The sequence below is a fragment of the Aquarana catesbeiana genome, linkage group LG09 (genome assembly GCF_042186555.1).
Source record: "Aquarana catesbeiana isolate 2022-GZ linkage group LG09, ASM4218655v1, whole genome shotgun sequence".
In the NCBI taxonomy this organism is placed as follows: Eukaryota; Metazoa; Chordata; class Amphibia; order Anura; family Ranidae; genus Aquarana; species Aquarana catesbeiana.
The window spans coordinates 116,672,392-116,693,118 of record NC_133332.1 but is presented as its reverse complement, the minus strand read 5'-3'; the positions used below and the strand labels follow the sequence as shown (position 1 = coordinate 116,693,118).

The 20,727-nt window shown below is 40.5% G+C and overlaps 1 protein-coding gene across 1 annotated transcript in view; it reads left to right on the top strand.

The window, feature by feature from the left end:
* Positions 1-20,727, top strand: part of GPC4 (glypican 4) — a 179,841-nt gene that overhangs the window by 75,808 nt on the left and 83,306 nt on the right. The window contains exon 3 of the mRNA XM_073599174.1: positions 13,094-13,485. Within this exon, the coding sequence (XP_073455275.1) occupies positions 13,094-13,485 (392 nt within the window). The remainder of the gene's footprint in view (positions 1-13,093; positions 13,486-20,727) is intronic.

The following is a 20,727-nucleotide window of genomic DNA, read 5'->3' as shown; positions in this document are numbered from 1 at the left end:
AATTGAAGTGTCTGTCCACTAAACCTTCCTCCTCCATAGGAATAAACACTGTGTCAGCCTCCCCAATGTTTGTTGGTTATTTTGTTTTAATATTGTATCTTCTCTGTATATTTAGGCTCTGTTTATTTAATCTTTAATTGGTTTCTTCTGGGACTTGAACCCAATTTGTCCTTTTTCAAGCTACCTTGCTGGCCACCACCCCCTCATTTCTTTGTTTGGCAGAGATCTTTAGTCTCTAAATTTATGTGGAGGTTTTTTATTTTTTTTCCCTTTTCCTTTTTGTTGTTTGTAGACGTCTGGCATTGCAGTTGGACTTTCATGTAAGGCCTGCTGACCTTTCCCTGGCTTCTACCAACCTCTAAGTGCTCTTAATTGCTCTCCAACCAAATCTAATTCTGCTTCTAGCCAGAAGAACAAATTCCTTTTGAAATAGGTTTGTTATAGTCATAAACCTCAGAGCTTTAACAGTGTCAGTAAAGTATAATGGACAGCTGTGTGGAGAGCACTCGGTGCAGAAAGCTTATGTATGGCCTTGCCAGCTGGTTGAAGTTACTTTTAGCTCCCATTGTTGAAGCGCGTGTGGGGTGTATGTACATGTGTAGCAGGCATTAGGATTCCAACCAGGCCTTAGCTTCTGATGACTTCCCAGCTCTAGATGAGGTTTTGTTGATGAAGAAAATTACTTGTAATTTTCTTCTGCACCAGAGTCTGAACTGTGGGAATGTGCAGCCAAAGCTTTACACACGCCTCCAGTAAGCAATTCCTGTGCGCAAAGTTTTTGTTCATGTTATATATACTGCTCTTGTGCCAAGCTTCTTATACCCACGCATGTTTTCTTACATAAACATTGTATAATTTGGGACTCCTTACACAGTTGCAGCTTTAGTTAGTATTCTGACTTGACATTTGAGGTTAAACTAAACTCCTACACATCATTGTCTGTGTTGCACTGTATACAACTTGTTTCTGTGTCTCTCATCCACATGTTGTACTGAGATCATTATTAAATTTTTCTGATGTGGTGGTTTGTTGTTTTTGTTTTTTTTTGTTTTTTTTTTGTTTTTTTTAAGGGTCCACGCACACTGGGTTTAAAAAAAACACCAGTTCTTTTGGCAGAAAAAAAATGCCCATGTAGAGCGTTTTTGTACAGGCGTTTAGTATTTTTTTATGCCAGAAAATGCCTCTCAAAAACACAAACCAGAAGGTGATGCTGTCCCCCTCTATTTGTGTCTTTGGATATGTTTTTATGGACTTGCTGAAGTAAAGGGGTTTTACTAGACATGTGGCCAACCAGAATTCAAAGGCAGGCCATATAGACCAGTGATGGAGAACCTTGGCACCCCAGATGTTTTGGAACTACATTTCTCATGAGGCTCAACTACACTGTGTAGTTGCGCCTCATGGGAAATGTAGTTCCAAAACATCTGGGGTGCCAAGGTTCGCCACCACTGCCATAGACCGTGCACATTTCTTTCCAGGTCAGCCTGTCCTCCCTGCTCCTTCATTTGGCTGCTGTGCTATCTGATAGACACGGTAAGTAGCCCAGCCGCTAAGGCTTGGTTCTGGGAATTGCAGCGATTCCTGCAACTAGCTGCAGTTGAAACCGTGCGCAGCTGTTATTCATTCTGAATGGCACCCCCATGCATGTAAAATCGCAGTGCGAGTGCAGGAACTGCTAAGAAATCACACGATCAAAATGACCATGCAATTTCCCTGCGGGCCGCGTTTTGAAAAAGATGCATGCAAAAAAGAGTGTACCCTTAAGACTCCATTTACACCTATGCAGTTGCTACAGTATGTGCATATATTTGCATGATTTCAAACGTCACATTTAGAGGAGCTGATTATTTTTATGGGCTGCCCTACATGTGAAAATCGCACAAAAGAAGTTCAATAATCTTAGTTATAAATTGTGCCACACCAATATGCATGGTACATTTGGGGTGAACTAGTGGCACAGCCAGATGTCTGCAACAAGGAAGCAAGTATTTTTGTGCGTTGCAGGAACTCTCTGTAATGTACGAATGTGAACGTCGCCTAAGGAATAATTGAGTGGGGTTGACTACACTCTGAACCTGCTGACTGGACAGTGAAAGGCTACCATTAAACCAATGAGGTCATCTCTCTGCTCTCCCTCCTATCAGCATGGTTTTTGTCAACACACTTTCATGTAGCACACCTGGTTGTCCCCCAGTACTGCCCCTTCCTCTATGTAGTTCTTCTGTAAATAGGATTGCACTGAGGCAGAAATTAAAGTGGTGTTCCGGCCAAAATTATACTTTTTAAATATAAATACCCATATAATACACAAGCTTAATGTATTCTAGTAAAGTTAGTCTGTAAACTAAGGTCTGTTTTGTTCATTTATAGCAGTAGTTTGTTATTTTATAAACTTACAGCAGGCCATGGCCATCTTAAGTGTGGGCATCTGAAGCCAGACTGTATTTCTTCCTGAATCTCATCCTTGCAGATCTCGCACATGCTCAGTGCAGCACAAGCAGTGTAATAGGTTTCAGGTCAGGTTTCCATAGCAACGGCAGTGTCAGAGGAAGTTGCCGCCCCTTCCCAGAAGGCATTGCAAACAGGAAATGATGTGATGAGCCACGGCTAGGGAGGAGGAAGTGAAAAATAAATACAGCAGATATACAGTAAGTGCTGAGAAAAAAAATGTAAAAATATCCAATTCGTTTGCAGTGCACAGTTTAGTGAGGGATGCTGAAGAGTTGTAAAAGTGGGTGGAACTCCACTTTAAGTTAACCTCCATTATTCTAGATGCATTTAAAAAACAATACAGTTTTTTTTTAACTTTCTCTAAATTAACATATCTGTTTTGACTGGAGTGTACTTTTAATGAAAGTTGATTTGCACTGGGTGGGGATACAGTTATTGCAATCCTCTCCTTTGCAATCCAGCTTGTGTAGTGGTTTTATTAAACTTGTATGAAACTGGAATAATATGTTTCATAAAAAGAGCCCAGATCTAAAATGTGTTCAGTAAAAGAGGATCTTACCCCCCCTAGAGACACAGAAAGCATATTGTGAAAAGTGTGCTTACTCCCTTGCTGCTTATATTCTGGGAAGAAGTTTTCTGTTGGCCTGCAATATGATGCTGAAAAAACCAACACTGGTGTTCTGTTTCTTCTTTTTGCCTCATACTATTCTTTTATCTGTCCAGATTAAACTGCAAGTTGCTGTTCCTATTGTGTAACCCCAGCTGTAGGGTGGAGGAATATACCTGCCTCTTGGGGAACAAAGAGCAGCACATGTAAAGGCACAGGCATCTGTTCAATGTGGATGTGTATATATTTCACTTTCCTGAAATTGCGCATGCAGCTGCTTTGTCATGGCTTCACATTACTGTACACCTAGCCTCACCTTGGAAGGATTAATTCAGGGAGGTATTCTTGTGTATGGGCTTAGCAGGATACGCAGGCTCCCTTAGTCACATAAGTTGTATATCTAGATTAGTTGCAGAAAAGACAAGGCAGCCCAATGGGTTCTCAGCACATATTGGGGGAAATCACATCTGCATAATAAATGGCTGTTGGGAACAAACAGCAGGAAAGTGTTTGTACATATCAACAACCTGTAAGCTTCTGCTTGTTTCTCTAATTCAGGCTGAGAGATCATTTTCTCCATTTTATGAGACATGCTTTTACTGGTGATCCTTGGGATAATGTCCACTCTCATGTAACTGATCGGTGTCTTAAACAATTGTCTAGAAGCCCTTTTTTACTAACCTAAAGCCATGATCCTCCTTTGGGTGTCCACGTCACTTTCTGTCTGACGTGGAAACTTCTTATAGGCTATTCAGGGACTGGATTGTCTCGGAATTCAGATAAGGAATGACATCAGTGCGAAAGTACTGTTGGGGACCAATCAGTGAAGGACCTTATTAGCGGTTCCTCACCCCCTGAAACAATGGCCTTACAGGATGGGTTGGAGGGGGTACTAGTAATAGTCTTAAGTTACATACAACTAGAAATGGTAGGAACCATCACACACAGCCTTTTCAGACCAGAAGGTGCTTTGACAGAAGTCCTGTTTTTTACCATTTCCTCTGTGCAGGGAATTACAATCTTGCAGTGGTTATTATCCAGTGCAATGACTCCCGATGCACTGCTAAAGCCATACAAGGCATGAGGCAAAGGGTCTTTACAACTGGGGCCACACACAAATTCTAAAACTATCAACTGAACATAACTCACCCCTAGTAAAGCCACATGCAGTGTGAAGGGTCATGCTGCCCATACAGGGTCAGGGTCTAAAAATGGAAGGCTGACCACCTACGTGCCAGGAATAGTGATATCATTAGAGGGATAGCATCCCTCTAAAGATATCATAATTTGGCCAGAGTTCCTTATCTATTATACCAAATAAACATGTCTGAGGTATACACTGAAGCGGCAGTAAATTGGCAAAACAGTCGCCATCTTCTAGAAGGTTGAACTTACCAAACAATACAGTAATGTATACTTTATTGAACTTGAGACCTGTCCTTCTAGAGATTCTAAGCTGAGATGTGTTCTAAAAAAAAATGGGGATGATTTCAAAGGATGTGATTTAAAAAAAAAAAATTAACATTGTGTGTGCAAAATTAATATAACTTAACGGAGACCTGGACAAATCTTACCCAGAACTGGGAGCCGGCTTTAAAAAAAAAAAAAAATCTAGGAGCCAGCTCTACACAACCTGCAAATGATTATATAGATAGCCAAAAGAGGAGTAAAAGATTAAATTTTTGTTCTGTTATTTTAAAAAGGCCATAAATTACATCAAATAATAGAAGAGTGTGTGTGTGGGGGAGGGGGGGAGCCATGACAGTACATCACTGGAGGGCTCTGTCTGTAGGTAAGTCTGTCATAATGTACTTGTGTGCAGTGCATACTAGTAAATTATGACTTAAACCTGCAAGGGGCACTATTTTTATTTTTTTTACATTAGTGAAAATACTTTACTACCACTTTCATAATATCCTAGAACAGTATATAGAATTGGGGGGACCTCATCCCCCCCAGTTACATCATAGAACAGTATAGTGGTGATGAAGGGACTGCCACCTCACCAATGGCACCGCAGAGCAGTTCATAGAGCTAGGGGAAGGGTGTCATGCTCTAATGACATCGCTTATCACAAGAGTAGGGGACAGCTACCAATGACGTGACATGTTGTACAAAGCCGGTGAAAGATTCACGCCACTAGTAATGTCATAGACCTGTGTATACAGCTGGAAATGTGTCATGGCCCCCGGTGACATCACAGGAAATGCACACAGAGTTTAGGGGCAGCATGTGTAGGTTTGAAGCCCTCAGGAGAATTGCCGGGGGCCCCATGCCATGTGTCTACCCCGATGACCACATCCATCCTGGAGCCTTTACCTGTTGGCAATGACCTCCAGGGGCCCTCTGTCCCTTGTTACTGCTCTGGCTTCCAGCCACTCCCTGCTTCTTCACACCATCACAAAGCACCCACCAAAATACAGTCCCGAGGTCCCACTATACCAGTGATGGTGAACCTTGGCACCCCAGATGTTTTGGAACTTAATTTCCCATGATGTTCATGCACTCTACAGTGTAGTTGAGCATCATGGGAAATTTATTTCCAAAACATCTGGGGTGCCAAAGGTTCACCATCACTGCACTATAGAGAAGCTCGGGAGTGCCGCCTCTTTTACTTCCTCTGCACACAGCGACACTTGTCGGATAGGAAAGGGAAGAGCATTGCTGATGACCATGGCATTTTAGCTCCCGACTCCTTATATGCTGTAATTTTCAATGACCCAGCTACCAGGGTTTTTCAGTCACCATGACAATCAGAAATTGGCCAGCTCTGGCTTAACCGAAGAGTCCAAACGCCTTGCATTTTTTCCTTACTAGGAAGAAAGTGTAGTTAATGAAGAGAATTAATTAATTAATGAAGAGGGTTTGAAGGAAATTGAGCAAACAGCACCTACCTTTGTTCAGAAATTGTTTATACATTCAGAAAGGTATGATTTTGCCATTCTCGAGTACTTTGTGTGTGCCTCTTCTTTTTTTTTTTTTTTTCCTATTGAGTTTGTGTTGATGTGGTGATTTAATGAGTGTACTGTATTTGTCGTGCAGCTATAAAACATGTTTTTACAACTTGGCAAAACAGGAAAGTAATCCTTGTGTGTAGGACTTTGTTCAAGTGACTTGCAGCAGAGGTGTTAATTTATGGAACCACGGAGTCCAGACAGGGAACACCAGCCATTATTCTTGCTTAGAGCAGAAACAACATATTTGATATTTTTTTTTTTTTAGTTAGTTTGATGTGTGATGCTGTTGAAAATGTTTTTTGAATCTTTGGTTATGTCCATGACTATATTTTATGCTCTACAATTGTATTATGTTTTTATTTTTAGTACTATCAAAAAAGGAAAATGTTCTGGTTTTGTTTGGGAAAATTTTATTTTAACTTTCATTTATCAGGTGATATTTCCAACCGATATTTCATGTATTTTACTGTCTTTTTTTTAAATTTTTATATTACTCATGCCAATGAAACGCAAACAATCTGTACATTGTGGTGCACTTATAGTTACTGTATATATGATAGTTGGTGTACTGAATACATACTAGCCACTTAAGGACCAAGCCTTTTCTGGCACTTTTTGTTGACAAGTAAAAATATGTATTTTGCTAGAAAATTACTTGGAACCCTCAAACATACATATATAAATATAAATATAAATATATATATATAAAGCAGAGACCCCAGAGAATAAAATGGCGATCGTTGAATTTTTTTTTAATGTCACACAGTATTTGCACAGTTTTTTTTCAAACGCCATTTTTGGGGGAAAATGTACACTTTAATCAATTTTAATGCTGAAAAACACAATATATAACCCGTTTTTTTGGTAACATATAAAAGATGATATAGATACCTAATATGTTATGCTTTAAAATTGCACATACTTTTGGATTGACCAAGTACGATACTTGAAAATCTCCATAGGCGAAGCTTTAAACATTTTTTACAGGTTACCCTGTAGAGTTTAGAGTCAGAGTAGGTCTAGCACTAGAATTATTGCTCTGACGTTCCCAGTTTACATATGTGCGCACAACTTATAAATGTGTTTGCTTCTGCAAGGAGGCATGGGGGTGCTTTCCTATTCTTTTTTTTTTTTGTTTTTGTTTTTTTTTTTTTCTTATGGATTTTATTTTTACACTGTTCATTTAACTTTTTTTTAATTACTTTTATTCCTATTACAAGGAATGTAAACATCCCTTGTAATAGACATAAGGGATGACAGGTCTTCTTTATGGAGAGCTCTGGGGTCTATAAAACCCCAAATTTCTCCTCTAAATTTTAACAGCAAAAGATAAAAAAAAGATGTTTTGCTTTTTGTTTATTTCTATTTTTTTAAATTTACTTCTGCCCTAGACCGGAAGTGACATCTGGAGGTTGCTCCAGTCCTCCAAGGTCATAGTGGTGCTCAGACGATCTGGTCCCTGGTAACCTCTATGGTCAGCTGCGTGAACCGTTGGATCGTTTCCTGGGCTCACTAGTAAAAATTGTAAGCTTGAGAAACACCAGTGGTGACCCCTCCCGCTGCTTCTGAAAGTGATTCAGCAGCTAACTAGCTGCTCAGACTGCTTGAACGAGAGAGAATTGCTGGTTGCAAAAAAAAAAAAAAAAACAGAATTCTGGCTGATGGCTTCAGTCATAACCCTGGTACACCACTTGCAAGCCGCAACGTATATATACATATTGCGGTCAGCAAGTGGCTAGTGCACATACCAGTGCAGTAATGCTAATGCATTTTTAAAGAGTAAATTCACCTTTACAGAAAAATCTGTAAGGTGAACTTACACAGGACCAGTCACGCTGACCTGGAGCGTGGCGATCTCCCGCTATGAGTCCTGGTATAGCCGCCTCGCTGGTCCGGGGCTTCCGGGGAAATCCCTGTGGCTTAATCTCCAAAATGTACTCCGTCGGAAGGGCGGCACCGACCAATCAGGACCCGCCCAGCCCATCCTGTCAGCGATGAAGAAGAAAGAAAGCTGAGGGGATTTCTAAGCCCCGAACTGGTGAGGTGGCTATACCAGGGCTCCTAAAGGGAGATCGCAGCGCTCCAGGTAAGCGGGACTGGGGGGGAGGAGGGGTCCTGTGAAAGTTCACCTTCCAGATTTTTCTGTAAAGGTGAACTTACACTTTAAAGTATTTGTTATCCCAACACTTCATATTCCTGACATGTGCCTGCTGTACCATGTTCTTGTATGAGAAAGTATCCTGTTCCTTGTATTGCTTCCTTTATGTAAAAATCCATGGTGTTCCTGCCAGTCCCTTTTTGATTTCCTATTAAAAACTGACCACACTAAGCAGGATAGCACACCATTACCAGTTCCCTAGCTATGCTAGGAACTTGGTGTACTCTCCTCCAGTGATCAGACTTGTCCTGACATACCCCCGCAGCACAGCCATTTGGGAAGCCCCCCCCCAGCCATTGTGCAGCTGAGAACAGAGGGAATGTGATCCTTTATACAAATGGGGAAAAAGGTACTTCTAATGGCTTTTTTAGATCTATACAAATATGTTTTTCTATTGTATAACAACCCATTGTGTTTATAAGTTGATGGTTTATAATCACTTAAAATTAGCACTGCCTATTAATAGTTTAGTGTGCAAAACAGAGAATAAAATACTTCCTAAAATTAAAATTAATGTAACTTTTTATATTTAAATATCTGTATTTTGCATTAAAAAAAAGTTATTTGAGTGATCAGTATGTTCCTTCAAATTTATTTAAAAAAAAAAAAAACACTTAAACGCGGAGTCAATAAGTACATTGAAATATGTGGTCTAATTTCCTTTAAATCCACCCTGAAATATGTTTCTCCAAGCCACTGCAGTCTCTCCTTATGTGAAAATAGACTTTTCAGCAGTTTGTCTTGGTAGCTTTGTATTACTAAGATGGGGCAAAGTTGGTATTCCAAAAATATATACCTTTTGTAACATACAGTATTTCAGTTAACCACACAAGCCTGTATTTTATGGTTATAATGAAAGTTAGCAGCCACTGTTTTTGTATAGAAAAATTTGCAGATTAATATGTACGGCCACATAAATTCTTAACATTCTAAACTTAACCCCAAATTCCTATTGAAACAGGAAATGCCACTTGTATAACTTTTTTCCTTAACTTTCACCAAAATCACTTTTGAATTCACGGTGTTCAGGGCCAGATTTTAGTTATGTGACCCCTGGCCAACTGTGCACCCCTGGCTTATTGTGCACCACCCTGTGACCACAGATCTTTGTGGCTACACTGTTCTGTGAATCTGACATTTTACTATTTCTGTATGTGGTGCGTTTTTCTTTTCTTTTTTTTCAAAAATGCACTTTGTTTAACCATGGGAACATGGGAGTTAAAGCCCAGCTGCAGCCAGAGGTTGTGTGTTTTTTTTTTTGTTTAGTACGAAGGGTTAGAGCATCTATCAGATTTTTACTGTTCTGAAACATAACAAAATATAGCCATGCTTTTAACATAATTAAGTTCTTTAAAGCTTATGATTTGCAAATATTTGAAAAGTTATATATGCGTATGTAACAAATAAAAAAAAGAAAATGCACATATACTTTATACAGCTGAGGGAGTGTGCTCTCTGCTCTTTATCTATGTGCTGTCTTTAACTGCTTGACACCTGCCCACAGTAGTTGTACTGCGAGTGGGTGGCGGCTCCAGACGGGGCGAAATATTGGTATGTCGCCACCTTTCTTGGGTTCTGTGACTGGACACAGCAAGAGTTTGGCAGCTGATATCAGCCAATGATTTTAGTTGAAGTCAGCTGATCGACTGTGGCCAATCACACACAGAGTTCTGGGTGAACTTCCCAGCCATTGTCAGCTAACACCAGATTTCCCACCACGCTATCACAGTCGCATTATAAATCCGGGTACACCCCACTGGTTTGTGGGGGTTTTTTTTTTTTGTGCAACTGGGTTGCAAGCAAAAGAAAAAACTGATGGCTTCGGTCGGGAGCCGCTGTACTGACCATGCAAGATTAGTCCAGCGATCTCCCCTGCTGAGCTGTTGTGTCTCCCCCCCCCTCTGGAACACTTCAATTAGTGCTTTCCGCCATTGGCGGAGAGTGCTGATCGGGAGTCGGTCGGCTGCAGGTTTTCCAAACAGCTGGCTTCTCTCAGACAGAGCGACATACACATGGGCAGAATGTCGGGCAGTACTTTTTTGTACTGGCAGATGTCTCCCGATATTTTGCCTGTGTGTATGGGGCTTAAAGCGGGGGTCCACCTATCTATCGTTTTTTTTTTTGTTTTTTTTTTTAGTTCATTCACAAACTTTTCTTCTCAGCATTACATATTCACATATTGTGTGTAATATGTCTGCCTGTGTCAGATTTCGTCGGAAAGAATAACTTTTCACTGCAGGCGGTTTCCATCTTCATTGTGGGCATTTGAAGCCCACAAGCTTTTATTTCCTGGATGTGGTGAATGCTGTGCTCCCAGCATTCACCGCTCGTTCCCGCACATGCTCAGTGGCATCCTGGGAAGCCTGAGACTAGCTCCCAGGAGTCTGGGAGAGGCTAGAAACACGCCTACTCCCACGGGAGGAGAACCAGGAAGTGCAAAGAAGAATAGAAAAATAAAAGGTAATTACGGCGATTTAAATTTTTTTAAACGGCATGTCAGCATCTAGGCAAGGAAGAGAATACATACAGATGTTGTTCAAAATTTGGGTGGAACCCCGCTTTAAAGCACTGATCTCTGCCATTAGAGTATAGTGTCTATAGCTGTGTAAATTCCATTATATATACTATAATTTGTAGAAGCTTTAACTTTCACACAAACCAATATACATTTGTTTTCTTTTTTTATCAAAGACATGTAGCAGAATACTTTTTGGCCTAAATTTATTAAGACATTTTTTTTATTTTATTTTTTTTTTTTATTTGATGGGTCTTTAACAGTAGAAAATGTTTCTTTTTAAAAAATCTTTTCTTTTTCGTTTATCACAAGCCAATAAAAAAAAAAACAAGTGCTGATCAAATACCACCAAAAGAAAGCTCTATTTCTGTGAAAAAAAAATTGGTATAAATTTGCATGCAGTGTTGCATGATCGAGCAATTACCTGTTAAAGTAGCACAGTGCTGAATAGGAAAAAAAAATGCTCTGGTCTTGAAGGGGGTAAAACCTTCTGGAGCTCAAGTGGTTAAGAGTAAAACAACAAAACAAAACAAATTATTATATCAGTATGTGGTAAGATCAAAGCTCCCACTTTTGGGAAGCTCATTCAAAGCTGTTCTTTTTATATATAAAAAAAAAAAAAAAATCTGTAGGATGAGTCACAGAAGAGGTACACAACCATACTCCTGTCATAGCCCTTATGGTACCGTCTTGCATAATCAGTTAGTCTGCCCACAAGCATGCTGGCAGCGCTGAAAGTCCTGCATGCTTTGCAAAAAGACTGTTTTGGAGGCACTTTGTATAAAATGTTTGTTAAAATCGAAATTGTAAATACATTTTAAAAAGGGATTTAAAACAGAAAAAAAGCTTAATACTGTCTCATTAAAGGACCTTAAATTGGTTGTAAACCTAGTTACACCACTTGTACCTACAGGTAAGCCTTATTGTACTGTAAATATCTCCTAAACCTGCACGGGTTAGGAGATCTTTCCCATATACGCTTCCACCGACGTCATCGGCCCATGCGCTGTGAAGAAATGGCCCTCCGTGCCGTTTCTTCAATAGCAAGTGCCATGACTGATGGCTCCCGCGCGACTCCAGCCAGTTACAGAGCCGGAGTCTGCGGCCCCGGAAGGAAGAGGGGCAAAGACGGATCCGCCCACCAGTGGGGACAACGCAGGCTTTGTTTGCAGGTAAGTGCCACATAATGGGCTAGTATGCGATGCATACTAGCCCATTATGCTTTTACTTTGAAGGGGAAAGCAGGGGCAAAAAGAGGAAGTAAAACGCATCAGGGTTTACTTCCTCTTTAAAAGCACAATAAGCCACCCTCCATAGCAATCTTAAAGTGGTTGTAAACCTCAGTCATGGAATCTGAACAAAGCACATATAGCTGTAGTGTTTACTTATCTCTCTCCAAAGCTCTCTGGTGCTTCATTACTCTGTTATCAGCATGAGTCATTTGACACATGGGAAAAATTTGTGTTGGGGAGGGAGTTCAGCACTGAGCTTGTCTATTCAGAACACAGTTCCTCTGCTGTGTGTGTGGAGGGGGGTGTGTTCCTTTCCACCAATCCACTCTCACACACTATAACTGAAGTCTCGCCACCCCCCTCCTCTGTGCTCCTGACAGATGAAGAAAGGTTTGAACACTTTTCTGAACTTTTGAATGGGTGTAGGAAAGAGAGGGCTGCAGATAAACAAGTACAATCTACAGTGGATATAAAAAGTCTACACACCCCTGTTAAATGTCAGGTTTCTGTGATGTAAAAAAATGAAAAGAAGATAAATTATTTCAGAACTTTTTCCACCTTTTAATGTGACCTGTAAACTGTACAACTCAATTGGAAAACAAACTATAATCTTTTTTTTTTTTTGTTTTTTTGTAAAAGTGCTCAAAAAAAATTTAAGGGAAAGTGTAAAAAGTAAAGCACACACCGTCCCTGCACGCTCACACGCAGAAGGGAGCGCATACATACTGCAAATGTAAACGGCACTCAAACCACACATGTGAGGTATCCCCGCGATTGTTTTGAGCGAGAGAAATAATTCGAGCCCAAGACCGCTGTAACGCTAAACAGGTAACCTATAAAAAAAAAAAAAAAAAAGTAAAACTTTGCCTATGGAGATTAAGTTCCTGAAGTTTGGCACTATTCCAGGAGTGTTTGCAATTTTAAAGCATGTTTTAAAGCGTGACATGTTGGGTATCTATTTGCAATGACCGCCATGTTATTCCTTAGGGTCTCTGCTAAAAAATCACGAATAATGTTTGGGGGTTCTGAGTAATTTTCTAGCCAAAATTGATTTTTTTTTTTACATGTAGGAGAGGAGTGCCACAATTGGCTTAGGCTGGAAGTGGTTTAAACAATTGCTGTACAATTTTAACAATTGATATATATATATATTTTTTTTTTTTTTTCTATTAGAATTCTTCAAAGAACTTCTGAAAAATGCAGAGTCCTCATTGAATGACATGTTTGTGCGGACGTATGGACGATTGTACATGCAAAATTCAGAACTTTTTAAGGATTTCTTTGTGGAACTGCGGAAGTATTATATTGGCGGGAGCGTAAATTTGGAGGAAATGTTAAATGACTTTTGGGCTCGGTTACTGGAGCGCATGTTCAGACTGGTGAACCCACAATATCAATTCACAGATGAGTATTTGGAGTGTGTCAGCAAATACACTGATCAGCTGAAGCCATTTGGAGATGTGCCACGTAAGCTCAAGCTCCAAGTCACACGTGCCTTTGTGGCAGCTCGCACCTTTGCACAAGGTCTGGCTGTGGCCAGGGATGTTATAAACAAGGTTTCCACGGTAAGTTTTTTTTGTTGTTGTTCTAGATATGGATCAACTTGGCGGAATCTAGGGATTCAGGATATCATAGTTGCATCTGAGCAAAGTTTAGATAGGAGGTAATGGCCAAAATAAGATGCTTTTTTGATTTGGAATTATTTTTATCTATTTTTTAACTAAAAAATGGTTTTCCCAATGTTTGCTAGATAGCAAGAAAACCTTGAAATGATAAATTATAGTTTTATCAGGTGAATGTGTCCATCTTTGAGGAGGTGACCTGATGGTTTCCTGAAAAAAAATGGAAGGCAAATTGATGACAGAGGGTGTCACATATATGAATTCCTAATTATAATGATAAATGAATCTGTAATGGAGATGGAAGCTTCCTAAATGACATTCAAAGAAAGGAAGGATTTACAACTGATGATGCCTTTGGGGGAAATTATGCAGATCGTTTAACTTATCTCTACATGCCCAGTTTAATATTTAATTTACTTGCATGTGTTTTAACTTATAGGGCAATTTCCTTTTTTCCTTCTCTGTTCCCATCACTCCTAGCACTCTATGCTAAACCTTTCTACATTAAAGGAGACGTAAGGCCAAAGCTCATTTGGCTGTACTTCTCCTATGGATCCCAGGAGTGAAGTTCGTATTGCACTACTGTGACCCGTTTTCAGCAGAGAGCTGAAGTCCGCTCTCTGCTGATGTCACCAATGTCAGTCCTCACACCACGTCATCCCAACAATGGAAGTCTCTATAAACCAGGTGCCTGGACTGACACCCCGCTTAGCCTCTCTGAGCCGCTGAGATGGCCGATCCCTGACCCTCCACAGCCCAGCGCTCCAGTGAGCAGAGCAGAGAGCTGTAACTGACAGTCTGCTGCTCTCTGCTCACGGAACTCTGAAAACTGAGCGATCGGCGTTGTTCAATCGCTCGGTTCTCAGTGCAGAGGCGTCGGGGGGGACAGATGCCGCATCGGACTGATGCTGCATCCACCTAGGTAAGTATTAATTTCCTTTTTTCTTTATCCTGCACAAAGATGTGATATTTGATAGACTGAGCTTTATGGGTAGTGCCATAAAACTTCTGTAGGGACCAGTTAGAACAGAATATTTGTGGAGAAAATTAACAATTTAGACATGAGAAGCCTCTCTCAGTAGTAAGGCATTTTCCTGACACTAAATGTTTGTCTGACCATATGAAGTAATGAGAGGGAAACTGAACAATCAGTGTTTGGTAATGAGAAATGGATGCAGCTATTGCAGACCCGTCTTTCTGAAGATGCTAGTTTATTGGTTGTCATTCTAATGTTTCGATCAGTACTTTGGGGCAATGAACAGTGAATCCAGGTGAAGTGACTAGTATTTTTAGAAGGTCAGATTCTCTTGCTTGAATAGATGGCAAAGTGGAGATATGGGACAGATTCAGATAGTTTATTTATTTTTTAAAGTTCATTCACTTTAATGGGACGGCTGGTGATGCAGCAGTGACACAACAAGGTGAGGGTCATGACAGCAGCAGGTGGGTGAATGCCCGCTAACAGGCACTGCCATGATGGATCTGGAATGACAGGTGCTCTTTGTAAGGACTTCTTGCTGGTAGTTAGAATCTTTAATATTTGCAAACAAAATTAAGATTTCTTGTTTAGAATAATAAGCTGTCAGGTTAGTAAAACAACGATATCAGAAACGATTCAATCATACAGTTTGTAGTGTACAAAGATTTGTAAAACAATGGGATAAAGGAGTATTCCTGAACTTTGTTTTAACTCATGGTTACCGTGAAATTGTGTGAATGCATCAATGCAGAGCATGTTCTCTCAGCTTGCAGAGCTTGGAATTATTGAGTTTACCAAAAATGTAAATATTGCAGAATATACAGCCTCTTGCTACTTAACTAAGCTCCATTTCATGCTGAATAAACAATTATCTGTATATTAAATAGAAAACTAACTTTTAAATAGATTTTTTTTACTCCAAAAGCCTTTTATTTAAAATAAATTGGATTAAAAAAATCAGATTTCAATTTAAAAAAAAAATCAGATTTTTATGATTTTTTTTTTTTAAACAAAAACCATTGATTTTTTTTTTTATCCACCCTGAATCTGACAGACAATACAGAGCGGAATAATTATGGCAAAAGTGACTCCCCAGCTCCCTTATAAACATTACATAGAAAAGTAAGAACATAGGATATTTTAGTCCTATTTCTAGAAAAATAGCATATAAGTTGAACAATTTTTTTATGTTCTAAAAGGTGAACTTATCCTTTAACATGTTACACCCACATTCAGGGTGTAACGTGTTACATATACAACATTCCCCGCTCTCCCCTAATCCCCCGTTCTGACAGCTAGCAGGGGATCTGCCCGGCTGCATCATCCATTCACAGTGTGCTGTGAATGGGAGAACTAAAGGTCCGACAGCTTTAGTGGCTGCCGACTTGTAGTTCTCAGTGAACTAAGCCCTGGTAGTTCATTGAGCTTCCTGTCTCAAGTGTAACTGCTTGCACAAATCAGAGGTACGGGCAAACAGATGCACAGACAGTCTGCAAGACTGTGGCATTACACCTACGATCTCCTGATCGTGGGTGAAATGATTTACAGGTCCTTAACAAAAAAATAAAAAATTTTTACTTGCAAAAAATGTGATTTTTTTTTTTTTGTTTGTTTGTTTTGTAACGGGGAACTTATCCTTTAAAGTGGTAGTAAAGTCTTGAGTTTTTCTTTTCCAATGGGTCCCCCCGGCAGCTTTAAGCAAAACTCTAGGATATTATGACAGACTTGCCTACAAACGCAGCCCTCCAACGCTCTCCCTTGTCCCCAGCCGCTTCCATCTTTGTTCGGACGGTCTTCTGGGTTTGCGATCTTCGGCTGCTTGATAGGCTGTGCCGGGGCGACGTCACTCCCACGCATGGGAGTGACATCACAGCAGCACACAGAGCGGCTGTAAATGTGGTCTGAGCTGTTCATGTGCGGCTCAGATCACATTACTCGCTGACAGGCAGGGGGTTGGGATCTCTTGTAATAAAAACCCTGCCTGTCAGCTAGATTTGAACTGACTGACTTTACTACCACTTTAAGCTATGTAGATGTAATAAATATAAAGTAGGCGTTGTCACGTTTTGGCTTCAAAAGTGGAATTATACATTAAAATTCCGGTCCACACCCTATGGCTTGGTATCCACATGGCTGGAGGGCAGCCAATGTTGATCTCTACAATGTCTGATTAGAATATAAAAGTAGGACTATAGGTAGAACTTTTTTTTTTTCTTTCTCGTTTTGGCTAGAGTAGGTGGGGGGGGGGGGGGATATAACCTCTGTCCGTTGTTTTTTTTTTGTCATCTGTGTCTCATTGGGGAATTTTTTCTTCACTATGGTTCTTAACCACTTCCCGCCCAAGGCTGTCATATGACGTCCTGGACTTTTCAGTGGAGAAATGAGAAGAAAACCCTTCAAATTAAGGGAATCCCTTGGGGCCACCCAGGTCACCATTGGAAGATTTCCCCTCTATTACAGGCGGTCCCCGGGTTACAAGCAAGATGGGGTGTGTAGGTTTGTTCTTAAATTGAATCTGTAAGTTGGAACAGGTACATTTTTTTAAGTGTAGCTCCAGCCAAAAAAAAAAAACAGTTCTTTAAACTTATTTGATATAATAGGGAAGAGTTAACACCCCTCTATCATTTGTTGTTTGTGCCCCTGGTCAGAAGATTTCACCTCGCTTTCTGTCCCAATAACAATTGGATTTGGAAAATTTTGGGCTGTTGTGGAAACAAGGATTGGTGATAAAGCATCAATGGAGGTACCTTTTTCCCCATAATAACTCTTACAGGAGTGAATTTCCCTTCCTAGGGGTAGATTTTCTCTCATTTCCTGTTGTCTCCCTCCGTTTGTAAGTAGGAGTTGTTTGTAAGTTGGATGTTTGTAATTAGGGGACCGCCTGTACTTTAATGGGGACAACCCACAATTTGGGGTTTTCTTTTTACCTAAACTTTCGATGATAATGGTGCCTTTATGGGGAGACAGACAGCAATACAAACTGACAGGTGTTTTAATCATCTTCACTTTTTCCAAAACTAAAACAAAGTTTTGCCATACTTATATGTAGCAACTGCACCAGGATGATGTGCATTCCCATAGTCTCTTTTTTCCACTGCTATCAAAGCGACTTGATTTATTCAATTCAAATTTTTATTTGTTTGCCAAATAAATGCCAAAGACATGACCTTCTAGGTATCTACATTAAAGGGGTTGTAAATAAGGATGCACTGAAATTTCGGCTGCCCTGGTGTCGCCGCCCAATGCGGGGGTGTATTCCTGGCTTGCCTCAGTCCTCCCTCCTCCTCTCCTCCCTCCCACAGAGCGACGATCTCCGTGTGTCACGGAGCTGTGAATTGAATTGCATGGGCCGCAGTAACATTGTGCCGCCTCCTGTGACAGATGGCACACTGATCCAATGGTGGGACATTGAATCAGTGTGACGTGATCACACGAGGCGGGACATTGTTACTGCGGCAAGTGCAATTCAATTCACAGCTCTGACACACTGAGATCGCCCCCCTGTTCCGGGGGGACTGGGGAGGCTGCGTCTGCTGGGCACTGGGGAGGCTGCGTCTGCCGGGCACTGGGGAGGCTGCGTCTGCCGGGCACTGGGGAGGCTGCGTCTGCCGGGCACTGGGGAGGCTGCATTGATCTCTTGTATCACGTCTGCAATCTCTGACCATCTCCTGTATATCAGATGGTTAGAGACTGGGGAAATGATACATGAGATGGTTAGAGACTGCAGACTGCATTTTTCTTGAGCTTTTCTTGTACTAAAGGTGCCAATAATGGCCAACAATAAATTCATATTAATTTAAATTGATGATATTAATTAAAAGTCGAATATAATACAATTGTGAATAAAAATATAAATATTTTTTAAAAACTGTAATTTTCGGTATCGGTTTCGGTTTTCGACCTAATGCATCCTTCACGTTCGGTTTCGGCACCAAAATTTTCATTGGGTGCACCCCTAGTTGTAAACTCTTGTGATTTTTCACCTCAATGCATTCTATGCATTGAGGTGAAAAACCTCTTGTAGTCCACCAGCCCCCCAGAGCCCCCCTTTTACATACCTGAGCCCGATCGTTCCTGCGCCAGGGACTAGCACACCCGCTCCAGCCGGTGTCTTGTGTCCTGATTTGATAGATTGATAGCAGTGCAGCCATTTGCTCCCAATGCTGTCAATCAAAGCCAATGCCTCGGGAGGCGGAGCCGAGTCCTGCTGTCTGTGTCAATGAACGCAGTAGCAGGACAAGGGAGCGCCCGCACGAGGGAGAGTGGCTCTCCGGGGTACTCAAAGAGGAGGCGCCAGGGGCGCCGCTGGGGGACCCCAGAAGAGAGGAGGATCGGGGCCACTCTGTGCAAAACCAACTGCACAGAGGAGGTAAGTATAACATGTTTGATTTTTGTTTTTTAAACTGAACCTTTAGTTATCCTTTAAAGTCTCTCCTTTCAAATATGACACTTATAGATCACTATTTACCATTATTTCTGCATGGACGACCCACAATATTAGATTCCATCTGCAGATAAATCTTAAGATTGGAACCCTGCTTGTGCTACTACAAGGATGGGAATAAAAAAACACTGGTAACAATTTGGAAAAACCGATTGGGGCTCATACATATGGACATTTCATAGCATCTTTTTTTTTTTTTTCGTGTTAATGTTTATATTCTAAGCATCCACGTATGTATACGTGAATCTTTGGGGCCCTTTCGCATGTTTTTTTTTTTTCTAAGAAAAAAAACAGATAAATACTGATAGTTATTCAAGTTCTATCCCTTTTCAGTTTATATCAGCTTGTATTTTAAGTTCTGTTCAGTTAATATCTGTTTTTGGATCCATTTTCATTAGACGTTGAAAAAACTAATCGTAGATGACAAAATATAAATAAAAAATGTTTCTTGCTTATAACCAGACGTAAACGGATGGCAATCATTTACATCCGTACAGAACGACATGAGTGTAGGTGAATGTAAACAGATGATCATTTGTTTACATTCGCAAGCCCATAGGAATGTATTGCTGTGTGAAAAAACCGACAAATGAAAAACCAACAGGACACCTGTGTGAAAGGACCTTTACAAAAGTGCTGACATTGCTTTGCATCATTTGAAAATGTGTGCTGCGATTTTTTATTTTTTTTTTTCTCCTTCTGGATGCGCTGAGGCTGATAATGTAAGTTAAAGAGGATGCTGAATAAATCCACAGAAAATGCCCACAAGGCGTTCTTTGGAGTTATCTGCGATAATCTCAGCCCTTTGCTTTGAATGGATGGTTGGCTTTAAATGCTTGTTAAAACTATATAGGCATTGCTAAGCTTCAACAAACCTTTTATGCATTTTTAGCATGAATTCTTAAAGCTGCCCCTCTCCACTTAATGTGCATGCTAAACGATGTTCTCTTGTGTAATCTCCAGCACCACCTCCTGTATCTACGGCTGTGGCTGCTGTTTACATTTGCATTATGCATAAAGTTTATTTAATTTGAACATGGCAGTAGTCATGCATTGGCTGCTATAATGCAAAGATCTCAACAGTTGAACCTTATGCAGCGATCTCACAACAGTTGAAGGCTATACAAGGACCCGCCCCCATTATACTTTGCAAAGGTGGCTCATGATGCGATATCATATGAAGATTGAAGAAGCTCACTCACTGATAATGTATTTTACAAACCATCTCTTATTCAGAAGATTTTTTTTTTTTTTTTGGCCTTTGCACTTCGCCCTTGTGTTGTCATAACCTATGAAGTGAAGGAGTTAATGATTATGCCGGCAGTTTCCCAAAGTAATAATTACTCAATTGCCTTTGTTCCCACTGTTAGGCCAGGCATGGCTGAGAGGTGTTGAAATTCTAAATGGTGTGACTCAGACCTATGAGTCAGACGAGAAACATCCTGTATAAATCCACACGAAATTGCCTTACTTCGAGCCTCCCTCGCTCCAACTCTTACACCTTCTGGCCCCAAATGTAATACTGAAAGGAGCAAAGTACTCATTAGTTGAGGAATATTAAGCTTATGTATTATCATATATATTATTTTTTTTCCTTATCATATGCAGTCTGAAAGTACTAAAGGTGGCCTTGGAAATGCAATAAATTGGATTAGGGCAACCTGGCCTCGCTCACTAAAAGGCTGCCTAATTAGACCTGTATTCCAGCAAACCACCCATACAGAGGAATGTATTCTTCTGCAGCACACCACATTTTAGCATT